At 42.9% G+C, this 25,001-nt stretch overlaps 1 protein-coding gene across 2 annotated transcripts; it reads left to right on the forward strand.

Moving 5' to 3' along the window:
• The first annotated feature begins 3,234 nt into the window (after window positions 1-3,234).
• On the forward strand, window positions 3,235-24,041 carry TTLL12 (tubulin tyrosine ligase like 12). 2 transcript variants are annotated; one of them, XM_051772404.1, is made up of 14 exons: window positions 3,235-3,401; window positions 8,478-8,653; window positions 10,132-10,330; window positions 11,659-11,818; window positions 12,410-12,543; window positions 15,306-15,382; window positions 19,725-19,841; window positions 19,919-20,113; window positions 21,217-21,328; window positions 21,493-21,644; window positions 21,750-21,831; window positions 22,236-22,304; window positions 22,758-22,896; window positions 23,525-24,041. In XM_051772404.1, exons 1-14 carry the CDS (start codon window positions 3,282-3,284, stop codon window positions 23,674-23,676), a joined length of 1,884 nt encoding a protein of 627 aa, XP_051628364.1. In that variant the 5' UTR covers window positions 3,235-3,281; the 3' UTR covers window positions 23,677-24,041. The 2 variants fall into 2 exon arrangements, with proteins under 2 accessions (XP_051628364.1, XP_051628365.1); XM_051772405.1 differs by lacking the exon at window positions 3,235-3,401 and adding an exon at window positions 4,514-4,649.
• Window positions 24,042-25,001: the final 960 nt, after the last annotated feature.

A 25,001-nucleotide genomic window follows, 5' to 3' on the forward strand; every position in this document is an offset into this window, starting at 1 on the left:
CTTCAGAGCTTTAAATGTGCAACAAGAAAAGGCAGCTCCTGTCAAACATAGAGAAATGCTGAACTCTAAAGTTCCTGAAAATCATTGGAAATCAAATTGATTTCTGGTAAAAAAGTATCTCTGTTCAAGGACAAAAATCTTCGATGGGATTCTGGAGAGGTCCCAGCTGACTGGAAGCTGGTGAAAGAATGAGGAGGACCCTGGAAACCACAGGCCTGTCAGTCTCACTCAGCCTGGTAAAATCATGGAAAAGATTATTCTGGGAAATATTGAAACCAGGGGAGGTTCAGGTTGGACAGAGTTTTATAAAAGTAATATATCTGATGACATGCTGTGTATGCCTAAAGGCACAGGAAAGGGAAGAACAGGGATCTGCCTTTCCTAAGGGACCCAAACAGCTTGTGGAAAAACTGCAGCAAATACGTTTACTGCAGTAAATATGTTTCTTGGGGAAAACAATCAGTGAAAATATTGTTTATACCAGACAATTTGTTTGTTTATTATTCTTAAGACACTGATCTCTTGCCAGACTTTTAGGCAGGAGGTTAAGTCCAGCCTGCTAAGATCATTCATCCGCCTGTTCTCCAGGGCTCTTTTTCTCCAGGGCTCCTTCCAAACTCCACACTCACTGCCTCTGCACAGCTTCCTTGCCAGGTGAGTGCAAAACAGTCAGTGCTGTTTGGGGATTCTTGCAGGACCTTCCCAAAAAAATATACCTGTCCACAAAAGCAGTCAAGCAAAAGCTATACACAGTAACTGCTGTTTTGATGCAGGAGAATATGTTTTGCCTTCTTATAGCAGCATCTCTGAGGTTTTAAGCTCACAGCTATGATAAAGTATTTACAGAAAATTATGTTCCTCTTATTTAAGCCCCTATCTCAGCTTTCCATGCTTTGAAGTCCTAGTTTTACCATTGAGAAAGCTGTTTATTTGAAAGCAAATAGTTTCTTTTATAACATATTACGGCATTTAGTGTCAAATGCACCAAAAGTATGTCCCTGCATCTCCTTTTCACTATTATGTTAGGGTGTCTTCTGTCCCTTGCATCTCTTGTTGCCAGAGAGGAAGGTTCTAACGTGAAACAACAGGAAAATGAAGTGGGCAAAGCACATCGGATCTTTTGGGATCAGACAGCCATAAACACTTGGAATAAAGCCACAAACTGCCAGACTCACAGAACTCTGTGCAACCCCAGTTGTGTTCGTTGGGGGCAAATGCTACTTCACATGTGCCAGCTCACGATAAATTTCTGCTCCAGGGCAGGAACTAAGTGGGGGGTTGGTGGATAAGTCTTGGGACTGCTGTGACCAGAGGCTCAACAGCTGCATGGACTGGCCCCCTACAGATAGTGCCAGAAGGCCAAATCCTCTTATTTTAGACTGGGCTAGTGCTACTAAGCTCAGCCTTGCTGAGACCTTTTTGCATTCTCTGCAAATACCTATGTAAAGTAACCCATTACATTTAACAAGCACTTTGCCTCAGTAAGGACTGCATTGTTCAGGCGCTGTAAATGAGCCACTCTTGCTAAGGAAACAATCAGAATAAAATACTGCGGTGACTTTTTCTTTACGAAGATTATCCACCTGCTTTCCTGAAAGGCTCACTGTGGTATTTCTGGGCTATGGCACGAGCAAGAATTAAAGGAATAGAGCAGGATCACATTCCCCTTGCTTCTGGACAGGACATCATCACTGTGGCTTTACTGAACAAAGGAATGAAAATACACCCCACTTTTCATACTTGGTTCGTTTGAGGAAAAAAAGACTGACTTTTTTTTTCAAAGGCTAAAAAAATTTTACTTAACTATAACATTATTGTGTATTTTCTGGGAACTTTCTTATTTTTATAGCGGTCTGTCAAAAAACAAACAAACAAAAGAGAAGTAAACAAATGAAACAAACAACCAGCTCAAATGAGGAGTAGTAAACACTCCCAACTTGAGATGACTTTTTGTAGGGAACAAAATCTATGCTAAAGAAACAGGTCATGTAGATTGATATACTCCATACCGTGTAGAAATGTATCGTGTTGGGTAGGTAGTCAGGTAGTGAGTCTATGGCAAAGACAGAAATGAGGGAAAGGTGGCCTTTTTAGTAAGCAAGGACTAGTAAGTGATCTAATCTCCACATTTTACAATACTAGGGCAAGATCAACACCACAGCCACCCTCTTTCACCAAGGCAAAATAACAGCAAAAAAACATGCTCAAACTCAGGGTAGCAGGGCAGGAACCCAGTCAAGGAACACTGGAAATACAACTAATTTTTTGATCTTCTGCTGTTTTAATCAGGGAGGCCCCCTCAGCGACATCCGAGCGGAGCCTTTATCCCGAGGAAGTGTGGGAACGCAGCACGTGGGGAGGCAGACACGGTCCCAGGCGAAGAGGGAGATTTGCCTGCGTTTACTATTCAGATATCCAACCTGAAGATTGAGCTGCTGAAGGCTGATGTTTAGTTACAAGCACGTAGGCACCACTTTTAATCTCTTTCTACTCCCGTCCGTAGCGGGCACAGCAAAGCCCTCAGAGCAGCCACCGAGTGTCGGACAACCCGCTCTTGGAGCTTTATAACCATACCCGAGCCGAGACCAAAGCTGCCAGTGATGTCTAGAGAGCCTCGGGCGAAACTGGTTTGGGCTATTCCCCACAAAATCCTGGCAGGAAGGGAAGAAAATCTCTTCTGAACAGCACTGGGAGAGCAGCTCCCTGGTTGCAAAAAGCGCATCTCCCTCAGTTTATACTGAGGGAGATGTGCTCAGTTTATACTGAGACGCTTAAGAGAGGCCTACGCGTTAAAATTTGCTTGGGGGAGCTCGAAATAATAATAATAAAAAAGCGTTTTTAATTTAAAAAAGATGACTGCGCGCTGTCGAGTTTTTTTCCCTCAGCGCTCGCAGCCCTCAAGAGAGCGAATTCCCACCGGGCTGTGGGGCCGGGCCAGGCATCGCACCCCACCCTGGGAAAAGCCCCCTTTGGTCGGGAAAATAAACGCAATAAAACGCCGCGATTTTACTGAAGCTTGTGTGGTTTTATTAGAGCGAGGCGGAGGCAGAGCCCACAAGTGCTCAGCAGGACGGAGCCCCCTCAGCCCCCTTCTCCTCAGGGGGTGTTGTCGGACGTGGCTGCGGGCACCCAACACCCGCCTCGGTGGCCGAACCCCCCCGGACGGGGGGGGTGTTGGGTGCCCGCCGGTGCCTCCCTCCTCCCCGCCCTCCTCAGGGCTGGAGCCGCCTCCTCCCGGCGTGTTCCGGTCGGCGGCGGGAGCGGCGGGGCCAGGCCCGGCCATGTCGGGGGACGGCGAGGGGGACCCTGCGGCCTTCGTGGCCCTTCACGGGGCCGCGCTCCGAGCCTCGGGGGTCCCGGCGAGGTACTGGGAGAGCCTGAGCCGAAAGCTGCGGGGAGAGGTGGGTGAGCCCGTGGCCCGGGGGAAAAAGCCCCTTTCATGCCGAGGAGGAGGAGGAGGAGAAGCGAGCCGGGGTGTCCCTCGGCAGGGGAGGGTGGGCTGTGATGCGGTGCCGGCATCGCGGCTCGGGGTGTGCGGAGCGCGTCTGGTTTCGCCCGAAGCCTTTGGAGGGAGCCGATGAATGCTGGAGGGAGCCGATGAATGCTGGAGGGAGCCGATGAATGCTGGAGGGAGCCGATGAACCCAAAAAAACGCAGCTGCTAAGACTGAAAATCAGCTCTGTCGCAGCCGAACCCACGGCAGTGTCCTAAAGCCTGAAGCCCTTCTTGCCCGAGAGGAATTTAAAAAAAGCAGCAGCAGTAGTAGTATTAATGTTGCTGTATGTTAATCCCTTACGGTTTGGGTTGGCTTTTGCCAGATGTTTGTTTTTATTTCTGGTTTGTGTTTTTTTCCCAGTTCGCTTGCACGCAGGTCTGCCCTGCCCTCAGTCATTTGTCTGTGCAGATCTGGTCTCCTGTACGCACAGGTGACCTGTCTCAGGATGTCTTCCAGGAGTGCTTTCAGTTTGTACATTAATTCCCGATCCAATTAAAAGGTCCTCACCTCTCTCAGAGAACAGGGATGCTGGTGTGAGAATGTTCTGGCAATAACAATTCAAGGGCTGCTTTGTAAAGCATCTCATAGAGGTGGTGCTGACTTTTTATCAGGCTGAATTTTGTAAACCTTTGTAAAATTGCCATTCGTAGATGCGGTGGCATAAATTTGGGGATGCTGCCCTGTCTGAGTCTTGAGTTCCTCTGTTGTAGCCCTGCCCAGGCATCCCACAGCCCATCCCCTTGGCCGAGCTGGTTGTGTTTCAGCAGGAGCTGACACCTGGCCCTGAACTAAGGGGAATGTGATGGCACAGGCACAGCTCCAGGACGGAGTATCCCTTTTCACCTTTGTAGCAACCACCTGCTCGCTCCCTGGAGCTTTGTGGTGAGAAAGGGAAGAGAAACAAAGCCGAGGAGTCGTTTAAAATAAAGAGCTTGTAAGGACACGAGTTGAATTTTGAAGTGTTTTGGTTTTTTTTCGTTTGCACATACCCAACCCGGCCTCAGTGAGGAGGAAAGCTGTCTTGGATTTGTGGAGGTAAAGGAACAAGGAACTGAGGCAGGAAAGAGGTGCAACCCGAAACTGGTTGTCTGGAGACTTGAGAGCGCTCGAGGGAGTCTGGAGGAGTCAACCTGGAGAAGGAAAGATAAAAGAGGTGAACTTTTAGTCCTGGGGAGAGAAAAGAGATCTGATGGGCAGGGAAGGGAACTCGTGGTGGTTTGCTGGAGGGCACGGTGAGCAGTGAGGAAACAAGTGAGGTGGGATGAGAAGTTTGAACAGGTAGGGTAGGACAGTGGGGAAGGAGAGGGGACTGCGGCTTAACGTCTGTATACAAGTTAATTTTTAATCACTTGAGCGCTTCTTTTCCCCATGTCAACTTTAAAGTAGGGTCAGGAGAGAAGCATAGCAAATCATGATATGAGTGTTTGTAGGAAAGGAGCTACCAACATTTAGAAGGTAAGACAGTGGGGTGAGAGGAGACCCGTGGTCCTGATCTTTTTACAGAGGCAGGATGACAAAAGGCAGAATGAAGAAAGTATGTACCCTAAGGCAGCAGCTGCTGCTTCTGTTTCATTTTGCTTGCAGTGGTGGCTGAGCATGTTCTTCCATACTAAGTGTTCCAGCATGTGTGGAGAAAGAGATTTAATGATTCCAGTGAGCTTGGGAAGGTGAATTAGTCTGCTGAGGGTGCTTGTCTCCACTGCTGTAGCTTCTAGGGTTTGTCAAGAAGGGCAAAAGGATATTGAGAAGATTGGGATGTCCAGGAAAAATTCTTGTGAGGAGTGCTGTGGACTGGGATGACCTCTTGAGGAGGTAGGAACAGAGCTACAGTACCTCACTTAGAACTGAACCACGAGGAGTGCCTGGAGGAGAGCAGTAAAGAAAGCAAAGGAGGTGAGGAGACAGGATGAAAATGTTTTGGAAGCCTAGGTAATAAAGAATAACTGCGGGGGGGGGAGGAAACCAGTGCAACGTGGAGCATAGGGATGAGTTTTCTTGTTTTCATGTGTGGAGGTGGGAGGAATTTTTCATTTGTCCTAACCTGTTGTAGATTAAAACTTTCTAGCATAGCACTTGAAAAATTTGCATCCATAATAGAGATAAAAATATCTCTTGCATCAGTTCCTCTAGAACCCAGCCCAAGCAACTGTTTTCCAACACATATGTACTTCAACCTGGAATGAAAGCACCCTCCCTCCTTTGTGTACACTGAAGCCTTAAAACCTGTGAAAAATGAAGGGTTTGTTTTTTTTTTTTTTAATTTACCTTGAGATCTGCTGGAGCAGCTTTCCTTCTGAGAGCATTTTGTGTTTGGATTATATATTGGATTGCTCATTCAAAACACAGTGTATCTGCTAGATTGGTAAACCTGCCTTTGCTTATCCATTTTGCATTTAGCATTCATCACCTGCTGGGAGGAAAACTTTGCTGTGTTTCTGGCAGAAACTTCAGAAACAAAACAGATGCATGTGTAATCGTTTTTTGTAAACACTAAAACTGTATTTCTGTTACGGTGTTGTTTCTTATGTTACTTATGGATAAACCTTGTATAAGCCTGGAAAATGTAGTGCCTGCATCCAATTTTATTCATAATCTCTCTTTTTTTTTTCTTATTCCAGCCATATGCTGAGTTATTTTGCAGGCTTCTGTGTATTGCAGCTAGATTTTTATAGCCCTGAGATGTTGGTGGCAAAGGATTGCTTAGAATTTCATCCTAGTTAGAAATGGAGGCTTTTAATCAATTACTAGCAGGAATGCAGCATGATAATACTACTAGGCTTTACTTTGCAGAGCAGGGGAGGGCAGGCTGTTGCTCAGAGTCTACCTGTGGCCTTTCAAGCAGTTTGCAGTAGTAATTGTCATGGCATGTGCCTGCTTTGTTATCAAGTTCTCTGCTTCGTTGGGTTTGTTTGGTTGGAACTGCACCTGAAGAGGAAGAGGGAGGGGGTTGTGCCCAGACACGTTTTGTTTGCAAGTAGTTGTGCCACCAAAATGTGTTGTTGGTACCCTTTTGTTCTCTTCTGGACATTATCTGGACATTATTACTCTGGGGGAGCCCTTGAAGGGAGCTCTCCCTGTTCTGCTTCGAGCCAAAGGTTGTGTTTTTCAAATTGGTGACGTGATCTTATCCAGCTGGTTTTTGCTTAAGCAGCTTAATTAAGATTCCCTTAATGCAGCTGCTGTGTTAACAGGCTCAGTGTGACAGATTACCTCAAAGGGAGGGAGGGGAGGACAGCAGTGCTGTGTGTCCACACTGAGAACGAGGTGCTTCTGCCACAAGGAGTGTTTACATCATCCATTGTGAGTTTAAAGAACAACAAAACCCTCGCAAAAAGCCACTGATTAAGGTGGTCCTGAGCTGCTGCTCCAAGAAGTGTGATTTGGTGCAGGTTAGAAATACATCTAATTCACTTCCACAAGGTTATAAATTCTCTAGGAGATGTTTTTAATTCTGTGAAGTTATTAAAAGTGGGGATTTTTTTGCTAAATGCAGCTGCTGCAGTCTCATGCATCAGATGCTTTGTTGGAGGGAGAGATCAAAACTTTGGCTTTGGGGATTTGGAATCCCTTCGTTTTTTAAGTCTTGAGATGATACTTAATAAAATATAAAACCAACAGCTTCCTGAGTGTTGCAAAAGAACTTTATATTAACATTTGTCCAGGGGTGTTTGCTGAGCAGGTGGAGCCTGTTGGGAGTGAAGGCTAAACCTGAGTCTGTGGCTCCCCTCGTGTCTTACAAACTCTCGAGACAAAAGATGTGGAATAAAGCGTAGACAAAAGTGTAGAAAGCCACACAGCAGCACCTGTCAAGTGCTCCAGTGATTCACACTTGCAGTTTTAATCTTCTAATGACTTGGCTGCAGTTCCTTCTCCTGGCTAATGAGCTCGTTGAGGACTCGATCCAGTGGCAGGAGCAGTGAAGTGTCACTTCAGGGAAGGGTGGAACGTGTGTGCCCTGGCAGATCTTTTTTGGCTGCCATGGGCTGGGATTAGCACTTGTGTGGTGAACCAGACCTGGGAGCTGATCCAGCTGGGAGCCAACCTGATGGAAAAGAGGTGTGAGCACCCCTGAAGGCCACTCTTCCCTTTGCTGGGACCTGCCTGCAGTTACTATGAATTTTCCAGGCAGCTGTGCAGAGACTTAATCATTGGTGGCTACTCTTACAACACCAGAGGCTGTGATACTGCTTACCATTGAGTAATGTTATCCTCTTCCAGCAAAACTGGAAAACTAGGAATAAATTAGAGCTGGTGACTATTTTGACACCTGCTGAAGTGGAAGGTGCTGAGACAGTTTCTGATTTTTATTTGGTTGGGGTTTTTTTAACAGGTGTATTTTTAATCTCTAATGAGTTTGCTTGCAAAGTAATTTTCTTTACCCTAAGAAAAATACATGTGCTTATGTTAGCCAGCATTTTGTTAGCATGTTCTTAGCATTTAGCTAAGAAGCTGTTTAGCCATTTTTAGCATGTGGAAGTTGTCCCTGACTGTGGCAGCAGGGCTGGAACTGGGATGATCTTTTAAGGTCCCTTATAAACCAAACCATTCTGTGATTCTTTTTTCTGGTTCAGAACTCGATTGGTAAAAGCTCTTTTTCTTCAGCTACCTCGGTGTACTTTAGCTTGGTTGTGGAGCCTGGGTAGCACCTGGCTTTGCAGGTCTTAAATTGTTGATTTTAGCAATGGTTGAGCCAAGGTATTCTGTTTTCAGCCTCAGACGTTTTTAATGAGGCATTAAACTAATAGACAATCATTAATAGACCTGTCGGTAGGAAAGAAACCAACAAAGCTTCCTGCCAACGTTAACAAAGAAACTTCCCAAATAAACAGTTCTATTAAACTGTGAAATAATAAATACTGTTAAGGTAAAAATGCCAATTTTTGTCAGATTGCAGGCAAGAAATGTCTACAAGTGTTGCGCTGTGCATATCAGGGCACTGCCTTAACCAATTGCTTGATATTTTGTGCACTTTCCATCTCAGGTGTTTGATGCTGGTGACTACTTTGGGATAATGCAAGTAGAAGAGGTGGATGATGAGGAAGAAGGTGATGAAGAAATGGAAGAACAATTAAAAAAGAAGCCAAATCCTGGAAATGGACCTTGTTTCAAAGTTATTGTAACAAATGAGAATGGGCTTCAAGCCTCAAATCCCAATAGGTGAGTAGTGAATTTAGTGTTCAGTCTTTGAGTTGTGTGAAACCCTAAAATTATAGTGATAGTTTGCCTTGAAACTTGTTTGACCCTGTTCAGAAATCCTCTTTTCCTGCTCTAAGACACAGCTGTGTGTTTGAGGAAAGGTGCATTCACCTTGCAAAGGGTACAAGGAGTGCAGGTATCTTAACATTGTTCCTTTCTAAATCATGCAGGAGGATGCTTAGAAATTGGTTTTCATGACCTGAGGGAAAGGGGAAAGGCAGCCTTGAAATGAATTCTGCAGAAATAAACCAGAACTTTGTATCTGCAAGACTGTGCCCATGGAAAAAACCCACTGAAGGAGTGCTTGTGATCTTCCCAAATCCCAGGCTAAGGAGGCACTAAGCAGCTTCAGAGTAATATCCCTGCTTTAAACTAAGTCATCTCCTTTCTGAATATGAGAATGCACACAAATGATGCAGTTCAGAACTACCTCCTGTGATGATCTTGGGCTTCCTTGCACCTGTCAGGTGTGTGTGGATGAAGGAGCAGAACAGCAACACGCCTGTTTGCTCACATTTCCAAAGAGCTTGGCCTTAGCATTCTGTGGAGCCTTTCATTTTAAAATGAAATGAGGTTTCATCTGTGTGTGGAATCTGGGATGCAGTAATTGTCCGAGGGTACTCGCCCTACGTGACAGCTGACATGTTTTTAACTTTCTGAAATAGGGGTGGTTTTGTTGTGGGGGTTTCTTTGGTTTGGTTTGGGTTTTTTGTTAGCAAGTAGAATTCAGAGTTTTCTCTGAGGTGGTGCAGTATATTGAATAACTGTGTGGATTTTCCTCAGAATCATGCAGCCTAAATCAGTGTTAAACTTGTCAAGGGAAGCTGTGCCAGATGTGTATGATTTTATTTTGGGTTCGATTGTAATTCTTTTGAACAGTGCATTTTTTTCCTAAAAATAACTTGGTGACACACCCCACCCAAGTTAAAAACCAAACCAAATTGAAAAAATCAACACTTAAAACTTAGTAATTTTCTTTTAACAGCATATACAGGCTTTTGGTGATCAGACTTCTCTGCCTAGTTTTGCAGAAGACAGTAGATGTCACAGAGCTCATGGCTGACAAGATCTTGGAATAATTTTGCAAAATAATGTCTTGTTTTCCTTCTTCAGGCAAGAATATCAGGTTGATGCAGTGGAGTTAATAGTGATTAAAAGGGAAGAAAGAACTAGGCTTACAAACTGAGTACTCTATTCTCTGTTTGCTCCTCATTTTCATTGAAATACTAACGCACAACAAGCTTTCCAGACCAAAACAAAGAATGTAAGGTTACTGCTGGAAAGTTTACTAAGCTGTAAAACCACAGTGTGTACTCTGGGAGCGACTGGGTGAGTAAGAGGAGGTTTAGTTATCAAACCGTCTGCAGGGAAATTCCAGCACGTTTGGCTGCAGCCGTGTGAAAGCACAGCGGTGTAACGCCACCCAAATTGCCTTTAAGCGTTTTCCTGATCGACCACGCCTGGACATTCCGCGTGGAACACGCCCGGCAGCAGCTGCTCCACGTGCCCGGGCTGCTGCACAGGATGGCCAATCTCATGGGAATCGACTTCCACGGCGAGATCCCAGACGAGGGCAGCATCGAGCAAGTGCTGCAGGAGATGTGGAAATACAGCCAGACCTACCAGCTCTCTCAAGGGGTGAGCCTCCGGTTAGAAAAAAAAAAAACACCTAGTTGGGATGCTAAACATTTTGGGGTGAAGACATTCCAGTAGGTGGATGTTGACAGAGAAATGTATTCAATTAACAAAAGTCCTTTACAGGCATTTCAGAATAAACTTCTGTTTGGAAGGGGAGCAACTGCCATGTAGAGCTACAGCAGAGCTAAAACCAGCTTTCTGATGAGAAATTTGAGGGGATTTTTATAGAGAGGAGAAAAGTCTCCTGCAAAAGAAGTGTGCTTGTATGTTATGTCTTTTTTTTTTCTACTCAAACTTTTTCATAGTGGAGGAAAGAACCTCTCATAGAATCAACTTGTCTTGCACAGAAGTGTGTGTTTTAGCTGTGTTTGCAGTTCTGCTCACCTGTATAGAGTGCTTTACACACCAGGGCTGTGTGTACACTGTCAAATAACTTACCTTCCTGGTTTGTTCAGGCCATGTAAATGTTTGCTTACCCTCAGGTGAGAGCCAGCTACCTTCGAGATGGAGCCTAAGTGTTTGTAGGCATAACTTACTCCAAGGGCTGCTACTTTTAGATGATAAGACACCAGGTTTGGTCACTCTGCCCCATGTTCTTCAGCTCTGTACCAGCATGTCCTGAACCTTCAATCACTTCAAGTGCAACCTGCCATTTCTGAGGGAATACATCTCTCAAGGTTCAGCTACAACACGTATTGCAGGGTTTGCAATGTAGCTGCAAGGCTTTAGGATTAAAGAGGAGAAAGGTGAATTCTTTGGGCTGAGCCCTGTGCAGTGGGAACATGATCAACCTGCACCTCTTAGCTCAGGGACTTGAGGTTGTTCTCTTTTTATCAATTAATCTTGAGCTTAGCTCACAATAGAATCAGGCCCGAAAATTCCCTGAGAAGGGAATTCATTGTGACTGTTTATTCTTTTTCCTTGGAAAAAAAAGGAGATCTGAACAGTATCTCTGAGTTTTTCTACCCTGTGTCTTTGTTTCCCAACTTGTCACGAATAGCTTGTGAGGTGGAATTATCTGTGCTACCACTGGGAAAGAGATTTTCTGAAAGGTAATTAATTCAGACTGCAGGTAACTTGTCTTCTGTTCCCTTCTCTGGCATTGAGCTGCTTGAATATCTCAAATCTAATCTCTCTGCCCCATTTCTGACTCTGCAAAAGGGCCACAGAGGTTCTACCAAACAATTTAAAGTTTATTCTTTCATTCAGGATTTTTTCCATGAAAATGTTGCAGGAAGGGGTACTTTGATGAAAACTAGTCCTTCTGTCTGTGGTGCTTTTCTTGCACTTGGTATGTGCAGGATGTCTCACCCTGTTTCCTCTTACAGACTGCAGAGGAGAAGGTTCCTGTCTGGTACATCATGGATGAGTTTGGATCACGCATCCAGCACTCAGACCAGCCTAGTTTTGCAACAGCACCTCTGTTTTATATGCCCCAACAAATTGCTTACACTGTTCTCTGGCCTTTGAGAGACCTGGAAACCGGTGGTAAGTGTGGTTTTATTTATTTTATTCAGTGCTTGCAATAGAAGCTGGGCCATATTCTTACAAATCACTGAGCATTTCCCAGTAGAACAAATATTTCAAGACAAAAGTGGCTGCATATTTGTAAATGCTGTCAAATTTAAAAGTTCTCTGCCTGGTATTTTCATAATTTGTGAGATCAGGACCTTTACCAGTCAAAAAATGTTGCTGTTGTTTTATTGGCAGAGAACTTCAATCTTGCATCACTGTCGTAGTGAAGCTGCTAATTCAGTCATCTGAGGGTTTAAAAAAAAAATCCTTAAAAGTCTGGTTGTAGCTTTGAGTCAGAAAGTCAAGTATTGAAAGCTGGGAAATACCAGGCCAACAGTTTATTCCTGAAATCTTGATTGGGGGCCACCTTATGCCTCCATCGAGTGGAGAAGATAAACCTCCTAAATAATGCCCTTTTTATTGTGGTTCTTTAATTACCTCTAATTCAAGTAACAAAAGTTGTGGTGGTATTAACTCTCCAGCTGTCATTTTTTGTGATATGCCATGATAAAGATTTTCCATGGAGGAAGACAGTTCCTAAAGGTTCTCCCTGTTCTGCTGCAGATGAAGTCACTCGGGATTATGCTCATGGGGAAACGGATAGATTGATCAGGAAGTGTGTTTTGTTACCCTGGGTGCCTGAGGAAGTGTTGGATGTCAGCTGCTTCACACCAGAGCCATCAGATGAGTATTACCAGGTATCATTTCAACAAGCCAATATCATATTTGACCTCTGTCAAGAAGAGGCAGTGTCTGAAAAACCATTGCAGGAGTTCTGATCGCACTCCTTTTTAAACCTAAACACTGATTCAGAGGGTAGCCTTTAAATTAAAAAAAAAATTCACAGCACAACGAGACAAACATCTTACATATAATATTAAAGTGTTTAAATACTGAAGCACCATAAATGAGTTCTAGCAGTATTGTGTAGCTTTTTTTATAAGCATGCTACAAAGTACATCGTGTGAGGTATCCATCTTCCTGTTAGATATTCCATGCATTGGATTTATGACTGTAGCACTGCTGTTCGAGTCTTGAATTACAGAAAGATTTGGTTTACTGGTTTAGGAGTGGTTATACATTTTTTTGGCTGGCTACCGAGCTACTCATTTAATGTCATGGTTTAGAACCATTAAATGTTGGAGCAGAGACATCTTTAATTGGATGGCACTGTTATAAAGTACTCACCTGGTTTGTTTCAAGCTCTCCTTTCTAATAAGGGATATTTTGGATATTTTAAGGATGTGAAATTAATGTTTGGAATCTCCTTTTCGTGAACCAAGTCTGCATGAGGTTCACTTTTAAGAAAAATGAAGAGACCTGATGCCTGTGAGGATGCTGTCCTGGCCACTGACAGCATTCAAAGTGCAGCTTCTAAAGAGGAGTCTGTACCCCAGAGTCTGTCAAGATGAGTCTGTACCTTATGAGAGATGAGAGGCAGAAAAGGCTGTACCAGCTTGTTATTAACAATATCTAGTCAGAAATGGAAGTTAACCTGCTTCTACTAAATAAAGGCATACACTCCAAATAGTTAGGCAGTCTTGTAACCCGGGTCTGGTTGGGATTTGCATTTTTGGAAGAGACATACTTTGCATTAACAAATAAGCAAGAACAGTGCACCCACAGTTTGTCTTACATGTGTTCTCTGGGCCTCAGATAAAGCAGGTTTTATTGTTTTGGTATGATCAGGTCTAGTTAAAGAACTGTGTGTGGCAAATGGGTACAGTGTCCTCCTTTACCACTCCACCTTTAAAATATCTTCTCAGAGTAGCCTGGTTTTTTTCCTTAACTGTGTCTCTGCCACTCAACTGTTGAGATGAGAGCAAAACACTGATGCTAGAACCAACCAACAGAGCTTTCTTTTGCTCTAGAATGTCTTGCAGTAGATCAAAGTCTTAACTGGTGACAGACCAGTGAAGAATAGCTTAGGGCACAGCACATCCCTGGGCACCAGAAGTGATACAGGTAGAAAGAGTTCCTGTGTTCCTGACACTTCTACTTCCCCTATTTCCACATGAGCAGAGCTGCATGCACAACAATAAACTACAGACAACTTGAGAGATCTGTTTGCAGCATTAATATGTGAGCCAGCAATTCTGCAGGAAAATACAGTTGGGTGAAAATGCTTCTAAATGCTTCTGAAAGTCAGACCACTTCAGAATTGTTCGCTGCTATCACTGCACAGTTTTTGCAACTGCTTTACTACTGTGTGCAAATAATAATTAGTTAAATGGGCTGTGTTGTTGGCCTTTGCTGTAGCTAAGGATATTACATTTCTTATTCTAATTTTTCTGAAAGCTTCAGTGTTCTATGTAAAATAATGGGAGAGTTGTTACAACAACAGTGTGGCTTAATTTTTTTATGCCCTTTTTTTGTTCTGTTACCTATTTCTGGTCTCCAACGCAGACCACAGAGGCTGTAACTTAAATGGTACTGTGGGTACTGCTGGGGCAATGATTGCAGAAACCCATGAAGTGGTTCTGGGATGGAAGAATTATTTCTTGGGACTAGAGCAGTTGCATTTCTGGAACAGCTCCCTGGGTTTGAGCTGCAAAAAAAGACAATAATTCATCCTCTGCTCCTGTTCTGAGAAATGTCCTCTTCTCTTCAGGCTCCATTACATAAAGCAGAACTGGGTTCCAACCTCCTGCAGTTTTGGTTATCTGTAATAAAACATCATGGCTAAATGGTCAGTCTTCCATTTTGTTGGAAATACAGGAGCTTTGGCTTTTGCTGTGATCTGAGATTTTGCTTAACGTTTAGAAGAAACAATTTCTCAGGGTCCTTCAACAGTGTTAATAAGCCCTGGTCTTAAAGCCTTATTTCTTGTTCTTTTTTACTAATAGGGTTCCCTTCTGCCTCTGCACTTGTACTGATTTATTTGTTTTTTCTGAGCAGCTTATTACACAACATAATGCAGTTGTCAAAATGTAGCTCTGATGAAATTCAGGTGTACCAAAGACAACAGAACCAATGAGACATGCAAGTGGACTGGCATATTTTCTGTCATTAGAAGTCTATATATAAATTTTTATATAAATTGTTATATAAATTTATATATGCCTATATATTTAAAACATATTTTTATATATTTATTTATTAAATATATATAAATATGTATGTGTGTGTGTGTTTAAATATTTACATGGAGATAAGAAATTGCAGGAAATTATCTGTAAAGGTTTACAATCTGAGAAAATTTCACCTGGCTGAAGTTCAGCAGGATATTGCTAATAAAATGCTTGGATGAGCATTTGGAGGCTCACACAGAACATTTTGCCTGTAGCTTCACCTCAAAGATGATGTTGTTTTTTTCAGTCAGTTCTTTTACAAACCTGAATGTTCATGCTTTAAAATTCAGTTTGGTCTTAGCTGCTGTTCATATGTGCTGAATGTTGTGGAGTTTGACCTCTTTCATTCTGCCTGGTGTTGACTTTTTGTGCTTTTCTGTGTTCTCTAGGCCATTTTAGCAGAAAACAAGGAAAAACTGCCTGTGGTGATAAACCCACCGGTTTATGCCAAAGACAAAGTTTTCAAGTACGTATCTGCAAACAAAATGCTTCCTTCCCAAGATCCTGGGTAGCAGTTGCAGTGTGGTCAGGCTGAACAGCCTTTTCCAGCTTTGAGGGAAGTTAAAGGTGTGATTACATGTAGCCACTTGCCCGAGATGTTGACTTACCAGTTGCTCTTGTTGGATTTATTCTTCAAAGTGGGTGAATTATCACTTACAGAATTTCTAAAAAATATTTGGGTTTTGGTGTTTTTTTTTTTTAAATAAGTGCCACCTTGTGGGTGAAAAGAAAGTTGCATAATGTTTTAACACTAAGTGGTGTTTTCACTAAAAAGTATGATTAAGGTATATCATAAAGACTTCTTTTCTGCATAATAGAATGTATGTCCATAGGGTACCTGTGCTGCTCTGTGCTGTGTGAATGTAACAGTCTATTCCCCTTCTTCAGATGAGATTGCCAAACAGGAATCTTACCAAAACCTGGGATGTTTTAAATTGGATGTGTGTGGACCGTATGCTGTGAAACCATTCCAGAGGGAAGCTGGAAGAACATGGCACAGATAAGGGATTTTTGTGAGCAGAAGCAGTGGTGCTGCATGGCCAGGCTGCCTTGTGACTGGTTTTATTCCAGAAAAACATCCCCTTGCTCAGCATGTGCTGTGAGCTGCACTCCAGGGTGTTTGTAGTCTGACTCTGGGGTCTGAGCTCTTGCTTGAAACATTGTGCACTAAAATGTATTTTGTAGGTTTACTCACACACCAGCTTCTTGGGCTGAGCTGATTTTATTATTCACTAGAACGACTTTACCTGACAAGAACTACTGAAAATCAAACTCACTTTTTATTGGGAGGCATTTGTTAACTTGCTCAGTGACAGCCTAGATTCTATTTAGTTGAAACCTCTGGTTACAAGACTGAGTGAAAAAAAGCAAAGCTGCTTTTTTAACGTCATGTGTTTGCCTCTTTTTCAGATACAGGAGTCAAAGGGAGATGCATTCTAATAGAATGTTGGGAAATGCTAATTTATTTTTCACTGCTACCTCTTTATTTTGCATCTTCTGTTCCAAGTGAATGGCATTCACAACAGAGAGGGAGGGAGGGGGGAACACAGCAAATTCTTCCTGCTTTGCTTCTAAGGAATTCCATCCACACCCTGTCCATGTCCCCACAAGAGATTTCCTCTCAATATACAGGGTCAAGTAGGTGTTGTAGCACAGTAACTGCTGCCTAAGGAGATTGTTCTATCCAACTGTGCTCCGTTGAAAAAAGAGTGAATAAAAGAACTAAACGCTTCAAAGACAACTTTATTATGAAAAGTCCTTCCACTTCGTGTTGGGCTTGATCATCTCTGTTTCTCTTGATCTTCTCTTTTGTGTTTCTCTTCAGCTGCTTCAGTCATTTTTTTAAAATGCCCAGAGAGCTTTTATGAGGCATCTCCTTGGTTAGTCTTGTCAGCTCCGTGCTGCTGGAGTTGATTCTCATAACTTCTTAGCTTTAAGTATTTTGAGGAAATTAAGTGACATCTCAACATAGTTTATCTCAGTTGCACAATTTCGCTGAATATCTTATTGAATCCCAGACTTTTTAGCATCCCAACCATGACAAGGAGGGGAAAAACCTCATTTGGGAGGTGTGTTTAGCTGGGTTCATTAGTTCAGGGTGTCACTGATACTGGAATGAAAGGTCCGGAATTGGTTGGCTGATGCTACAGTATTGCAGTGTGGAGGTTCTGCCATCTGTCTAAGCCAAAATGAGATTTGCTGCATTTCTTACCTGTCCAAATGTGTATTATCAGAGTAAACATAGAAATGTTTACCAACATATTTAAATGAAGTCAAGGAAAATGCCACAGAAGATCCTACAGTGCTCCTTAGGTAACAGCAGAGGAACTGCTGGGCAGTTGTCAGGTGCCTGCCCTTACAGTCTGTGTTCTTCAGTGCAGAGATCTGATTTTTTTTCAGATTTATGCCTTAATACTAAAGCACCTCAGGGAATCTGACCACTGAACTCAGTGACAGGTGTTGGCAGCGAAATACATTAATTTTACATCGTGTTTCCAGGAAATTTTTATTCTCCAGCTGGAATTATTTGGCTGTCCCAGGACCTTTTGTGGTCAGAGGATTGCATACAGAAAGGGTGGAGAAACCTAAAAGCTTAGAATGAGTGAAATGGCTTTATTTTCCCTCTAATCTTAACCTCTGTCAGCTTGTTACAGTGGTATTTCTGCTCTTAACAGTTGAGTACCCCTGTTTCTTTTGTGCTGCATTTTTGTATTCTTTAAGAAAGTTTTAAAATGCATCATCCTGAGTGCTCTGGCACATGAATTTCTTTGCAAGACTTCAAGATTAAGAGAGCAGGCTTTTTATTCTGTATTTTACAGAAGAAGGGGTGTTGGGGTCGGACACGAAAACCTCTGACTGATCAAAGGATGTGTAGGGAATGATGTGGAGTAAGATTTATTGGCTTTATCAGATCCTGCACAGGCTTTCCAAGTGTCCTTCTGTGCTGTATAAGGCCCTCAGGCCCTTGGTACAGCAGCATTTTTCTTACCACTGTCTCTTCTTGACTAAAGTAAGAGTGTGTGCCACAAGTTTGACTTTCAGCACTAATTAATTGTTTTTAACATCTCAGGCTTAGGTTAGGTGAACACCTTGGGTTCAGCCTCCTTGTTACCCTAGCTGGAAGAATTTTTGAGAGAAAACTCAGTTCATGAACCAGATTTGCTGTGATGGCACCTGGAGGGGAGAGAAGCCACTTTTCAAAATACATAACATTGTACCAGTTTTATCCAACCACGTGTAGCAAACTACAGTCATTCTGAAAGCTGCTCAGAAAGGTAACTTCTAACCCTTTTTTGTGAGCTGGAAGCCAGATACTGTACATACAACCTGGAGCAGAAGCCAGGAATTCTTAATGCAAGGATTCCAGCACTCTGCCACAAAAAAATATGTGCAGTGTGTTGGCTTAATCACAAGAAGGAAAAGAACAACAATCAACAACAAAACTGTTGCTGCTGCCATTTATTGGGTGGATTTAACAAGCAGAATTAGATCCATGTGCATAGATCTGGTGACCCTTGTGCTCCTAAGACCTGTTAGCCAGGTTTGGGTCTTAGGACTGCATGGGATTAGTGTCTTTGTGGGATGGTGCCTTGTATTGTAGGGTGTGTTTGTGAGGAACCCATGTGGGATTGTCTGAGCAACTCTCAGTTTTAGCAGTTCTCATGCTGCCTGTGTCCTGTGCATATTTGGCACATGGAGCTATGCAAAGCACCTTACACTGTTTTTCTTTTTAAAGAAGTTACTTCCTCCCTGTGACTGGGCTGCTTTTGCAGTTCATCTTTCCAGAGAAGTGTCTGGGGAATAAATCTTCTAGTTGGTTAGTAGTGGAGGAGAGGAAAGTTGTACAACAGTAAGAATAGGTCTGGAAAGGAGGAAGGACAGAGTAGTTTCTCGTGGAAAAAATTAGTGGTTGCTTAGTCTGTTTAAATGTTCCCTTACTATAAGAACAGTTTTTCTATATCAGTCTCATTTCTGAGTCAACATGCTGAATTCTGAATTAAGTGACCTCACTTCTAGCTGTAAAATCATCAAAATAGCCCATATTTCTGTGTGCTTATTTTAGCATCCAGGTCACTGGTTTTATTTGAGAGGGGAATTTCCTAAGATAGGCAACATTGTACCTCATTCTTGGTCCTGTACTGGGGTGTGTATCAGGTTTGGGTTGGGTTTTGGGGTGGTTTTAAGTGGGGGTTGAGAGGAGATTTGTATTAAACCTCAAAGCTGTGTGTATTTCCTGCATGTACCTAATGCACACACGCTTCATAGGTTTGGTTATTTGGAAATGTCTCTGTGGGGGAAGTTCTGACCAAAGGAACATAATCTTTTGTAGCTACTGAGTTAACCTGACAAGATTTCCTATGACTTTCTTTCATGGGGGTGACAGCAGGTTGATTTTTAGAGCCCTTCCAGCACTGAAGGTGTTTACAAGGTCATGGACTTCTCATGTAGAATAGTGAATTCCTGTTAGTGCTTCTCTGTCGGGGACTTGGTCATCATCTTCTGAATTGTTACTTTTGTGAAGCTGTCAGAGCTAAACTACCTTGGAGATTTCTGTCTCAAAAATACAATTTTTTTGAATCTCTTTCCACTTAACTGTCTTTGAGATTTGTCTCAAGATACAGTGTTTTGTATCTATCCCACTTCAATTTAAAATGGTTTCGTGTATCACAGAGAGCGTGTAATGCAAAACCATAATTCTTGCAGAAAGTCAAGATTGAAACTTCTCTGTTCAAACACGAGTTGATCAGTCCCAGATCAAACTGATGTTTCCCTTCATTTGCCTCTTTTTTTTTTTTTCTTTCTTCCAGGGTTTTCACAGACATTCAGCAAGTCCTCAACAACCTGACCCATCCCCGTTTTGTGTTCACAGACAACGAGGGGCAGGCAGACATCCTCTACAACTTCTCACACTTCAAAGATTACAGGTTGGAATTGTTTGCTGAGAATATATTTTTTTTTCCCCAAGGCCTCCCTCCTTCACCAACAACTGTTTGTTTTGCAGGAAGCTCAGTGAGGAGAGGCCTGAGGTGATGGTGAATCAGTTCCCGTGTGAGAACCTCCTGACTGTCAAGGACTGCCTGGCCTCCGTTGCCCGACGAGCTGGAGGCCCAGATGGGCCCAGGTGGTTGCCTCGGACTTTTAACCTCCAGACAGAGTTGCCTCAGTTCATCAGCTACTTCCAGCAACGTGACAGAAGGTGACTCATGTTCCTGCTTCCTTAGTTTTGTGCTTTCTTCATCCCAACTTTCCTCAAAGACCAGTAACCCGCATTTTGGGCTTGGCAGCTGTTGCACCATCACGAGTTGGCTCTTGCTGCTTTTATGTCCAAGGGAATTTTGCCTGGAAAGTGTGAGCTTTTCAGATTTTTTCTTTTTAATGTAGCAGTGGTTAAGCAGCACATTTTGAAACCCAGGAACTTTGCCATGGTTTGAATACAGATTTGAAGTTCGTTGCTTTCTGTCTAGTCAGGACCTTACCTCTTATATTTAACTGATACACAAAGGCTTAACATGTGTTTGCAACAAGTGTGTGGGGTTTTTTCCAGGGGACAGTAGCAGTTGTTCCTGCACTTAAGCCAGAGTGGAAACTGTTTAAAGTACTTGGGTTCTGTAAGTCTGTGAAAGTAAAATTTAGTTTTAGTGTTAGCTTAAAGCAGTTGTCAAGCTTTAGGGTTTTTAATCAACAGCATCACCCTGTCCTAACTATCCTAAAGGACACATGGAAAGACCAGCATACTGCCAGTTTTTCTCAAGGATATCTCAAAGAGTTTTGCACCTGGAGGTGTCTAGGTACTAGAAAGTGAGATGATGGTGCTGTGCTTTCATTTTCTGGTAATGTGAGCTGTTGAGATATTGTGTGGTTTCTTCCCAAAGAGATGAGTTATGGTGTCATTTGATGTCACTGATTTGGAGGTGTCATTAGGGAATCAACTTGGAATATGGCACAATACCCTGCCAGAATGTCCTCAGTCTCCTGGCAGGATGATTCCTGTGCATGTCCATGGAGGTGCTGTGCTGTTGATGGGTTGTTTTCCCCCTTTGATGGAGTCGGATGCAGAAGAAGGAGATAACCAGTGAGATCATGCTAGGCCCTTAATGAAAAAAATTATCTGTGAAAGATACCATTGCTTGTTCTCCCCTTTATTCCTAACACCTAGGAAGTCCTTAGTTCTTGCACTGCAGCCCACAGCTTTATAAAGTATTTTTTCAGGAGAGGATATAGACCTGTTCAAGTGGGTGTTCAGACAGAGGAATGAGGTGGATACTTACAGGTGTTGCTCTCTCTCTGTCTCTCTCTCAGAGGAGAAGACAACCACTGGATATGCAAACCATGGAACTTGGCCAGAAGCCTGGATACCCACATCACCAACAGCCTTAACAGCATCATCAGGCACAGGGAAAGCAGCCCAAAGGTTAGAGAGAGCATGATTTTGAACGGGATTTAAAGGGCAGAGCTGGAAAAGCTGCTTCAGAGAGGGAAGTCTGAAAAATACAAAGGAAATTTATTTCCTTCAGATTTCCTGTGCTGAATAGATTCAGTGACACTTCAGTTTTGTGTGATCTTGCTTTGTTGCAGGTAGTGTGCAAGTACATTGAGGAGCCAGTGCTGTTCCCCAGGGAGGACGTGGGGATGGTGAAGTTTGACATCCGCTACGTTGTGCTGCTGAGGTCCATAAAGCCTCTCAGGCTCTACAGCTATGATGTGTTCTGGCTGCGTTTCTCCAACAGGTAATTACCTTCCCCTCACTGCTCTTGGGCTTGACTCTCACCCTTGGAGGGTCTTGGACTAGACTCTGACCCCTTGGAAACTTAAGGAGTTGTTCTGTTCCTCAGGGCATTCTCACTTGATGACTTGGATGACTATGAGAAGCATTTCACAGTCATGAATTATGCTCCTGGTGTAACATTAAAACAGGTGAGCAAACAGCCCAAAACACTCCCTCACCTTTCTGTTGTTAGAAGATCTTCCAGTCCCTGCTTTGTGACTATTAGCAAATAACCTATTTCAAAGTACCCTAAGTCCTAGGCAAATATTCTCCTAGACTCCTTCCCCTCTTCCCCCCAGTCATCTGTGTTTCTGTAACACAAACCTGCATCCTGAATATAACCCACACTGGGAGAGACAATAAAAGAGTTACAGAAAATGGCAGCTTGTCATTGTCAAAGCCTTAGAGTGGTCTCTTATAACAACAAATACTGCAACAAAGAAGGTATTCAGGAACTAATTCCCTAGCTCTCCACCTGCATTTGTATGAGTGGCCAAAAAATATTGGATACTCCATTCTCTTGTCTTAGTCATTCCCAACTAAACTGTTTCAGGTACACTGTGAAGACTTCATTCCTCTGTTTGAAAAACAATATCCTGAATATCCTTGGACAACAGTACAAGTAAGTCAGCAATTCATCTTTCTCATGTAAATGTTCATGGATATGTTTGGGGTTTTTTTACTCAGCTTTTCCATTTTTATCTCATAAGACATATTTCACTTGTGTCAGTTCTACAAAGGACATCACATGCTGACCTTTACTTTAGAAGCATTTCTTAACTTTGCATAATTTCCTCTCAAACACTTTGTTGTTAAAGATTTTTATTTCATGATCTGAGGATTTTATTTCATGATTACACCATGTTGGACTTAATAACACAGCCAGTCCTGACTACCCCTGTGTTGTCATTAGGTCTAAATGCACATTTTGAAGCCAATACTGTGCAGATTTTCCTCTGTTGCCTCGTGTAATTTATACAAACTCTAAAAAACTGTATTAATCAAGTGTTTAGAAACATGTTTACTGCTTTTGGGGAACCTCCCTTCTCATTCAGAGACCTTTTTCTGTTGTTAGGCAGATATTTTTAAGGCATTTGCTGAATTGTTCCAAGTTGCTTCAGCTAAACCTGCACCTCTTGGCATCTGTGATTATCCCTCATCAAGAGCAATATATGCCATTGACTTGATGCTTAAATGGGACGCCAGCAGAGATGGTGAGAAGCTCATTTATTTGAATGTTGAATTCTTTATTCTGTCAAGTTCTTGGCTGCCTCCTTGCTTCTCCTGTTCTCCTTGCTGCTCCTGTTCTCTGTTTGGAGAAAAATGAAACAAAACAACCCCGGGGAGGGGGGAAAACCAAACAAAAGAACCCAAACAAACCACCACACACCTACACAAAAAAGCCAAACAAATGTGAGTGGCTGCAGTGTAAAGAGCAGGACTGCTGGATATCCAGGAGGTTAAAGAAAGGAAGGTGTGTACTTGAGCCATGAAAGGAGAAGCAGAGTTTTGTGGAAGGTGTTTCAGGCTGTTTCAAGCAAGGCAGATGTATCAGGGAGATCCTGTTAAATTGCTGCAAATTCTCATTCTAAATCAGGCACTGGATTAGCAGTGATTGCAGAATCTGTTGGATGATTGTCCTCTGGGTAATGATGGGAGAACAAACCTCTGTCCCTCCAATAAAAGCCAAACCCACTGAAACAAAACCAACCCAGTTTGGGTCATAAGAGATGGCTTTTCCCAGCCATCTTCTGTACTCCCTGGATTCAAGACAGGTAGTGATTCGGGATCTTTCTAGAGCTTGTATTCATTAAGTTGGAGTGTTTGTGTTCACCTTCCCAGGGAAAAGAATCATGCAGCCTCAGATCTTGGAGGTGAACTTCAATCCTGACTGTGACAGAGCCTGCAAATACCACCCCACCTTTTTCAACGATGTCTTCAGCACCCTGTTCCTGGACGAGCCCGACAACTGCCACGTGACGTGCATTGTGTAGCCACAGGAGGCACGACTCTTATCAGTCTCCTTCTCAGATATGCTTAACAGCAAGATAAATATTTCAGTTCTATGAGCTGCTGAGGCAACTATTTTCCTATACTGATAACCAAGGGAAAAAAATATTATCAGAAGAATAAGCATATACTGTGTTGATAATCACGTTGTCTGCGTTTCCCTTGTCTTTGTTCTTTCTGTAAATCATTGGTGTGTGTTAAAAGTGTCTCGTTCATTGAATATGGGAGACCTCAAAACAGGACAGTAATTAGGGCAGTGGACTTGTTTTTCAGGTAGCCTGATTGCTTGCTTGCTGGGAAGCATTGCACAAGTTCCCTGTGTCAGCATTAAAACTAATTTACTGAATAATGTTGGAATTTGTACCTCTCTTTCTTATCCATCCCTCCTAGACAAAGATCCAAAAAGTTCTGGTGGGAAACTAATAGTGTATTTGTGTGCAATGAACACAGGCTTAAGTGAGACTAAAGATTTTAAGGGTCTTCCCATTTTTTGTATTTAAAAAGAGGCAAACCAAACCCACAGGTTTTAGGAACCCTTTAAGGATGCTGGCTGTCATCTTTTAAAAAAATCAGATTTTTGAGAAGGGGTCAGTAAGGAGGAGGCAGTGCCAAGGGCAGCACAGGAATGCAGAAGCAGCCTGAAGGAATGAAAAAGATTTGGAAAACTCCTAGAAGCCCAAGCAGTCTTTGGACTTCAAAGTTTAGGCCCTAAGGAAGAGGTGTTTGGGAGTGGGGTGTCAGCTTGAAATTAATTATCCCTAATCTGTCTTCTTTCCTCAGATCAGAGTAACTGGCTGAAATTTAGGGTTGCAAAAAAAATCCTGCTGTCAGGACATATATATTGGGTGGATAGTCATTATTTCAGCCAGTTTGCAGCAATCAGGATGTGTTTGAGAGCAGAGTATAGTTATAAAATTGTGGAAATGTTCTAAGCCTTGCTCCAAACTTTGTGAATATGCAGCACATTATCCCTTGTGATCAGGAAGGGAAAGGGGTATTTTAGGCTCTTTCAGGCTGGTCTGCAGAAACCCACTTCTTCCCACTGACTGGAACACAGGCTGGAGAAATAAACCATCTGGGACTTAGGAAAATTGGATTGCACAGCCAGAAGTGGTGCTCAGAGCCTCCTGCTCATGAATCAGGACTGCTTTGGACCAGTAAACTTGATTAAAGAAACGTGGTGAAGTGCTAAAGCACAGGTGGTGTGACTGCCTCCAGTGCAGGGAAAAGGTTTGGCTGTGATGTAGGATATCCTGATGGATGTAAGGAGACATTCAGATGTATTTGTCACTTGTAGGAGAGCAAAAGG

This window comes from Manacus candei, unplaced genomic scaffold (genome assembly GCF_025592945.1).
Source record: "Manacus candei isolate 608988 ecotype Guabito, Panama unplaced genomic scaffold, ASM2559294v1 h1tg000153l, whole genome shotgun sequence".
NCBI classification, from domain to species: Eukaryota; Metazoa; Chordata; class Aves; order Passeriformes; family Pipridae; genus Manacus; species Manacus candei.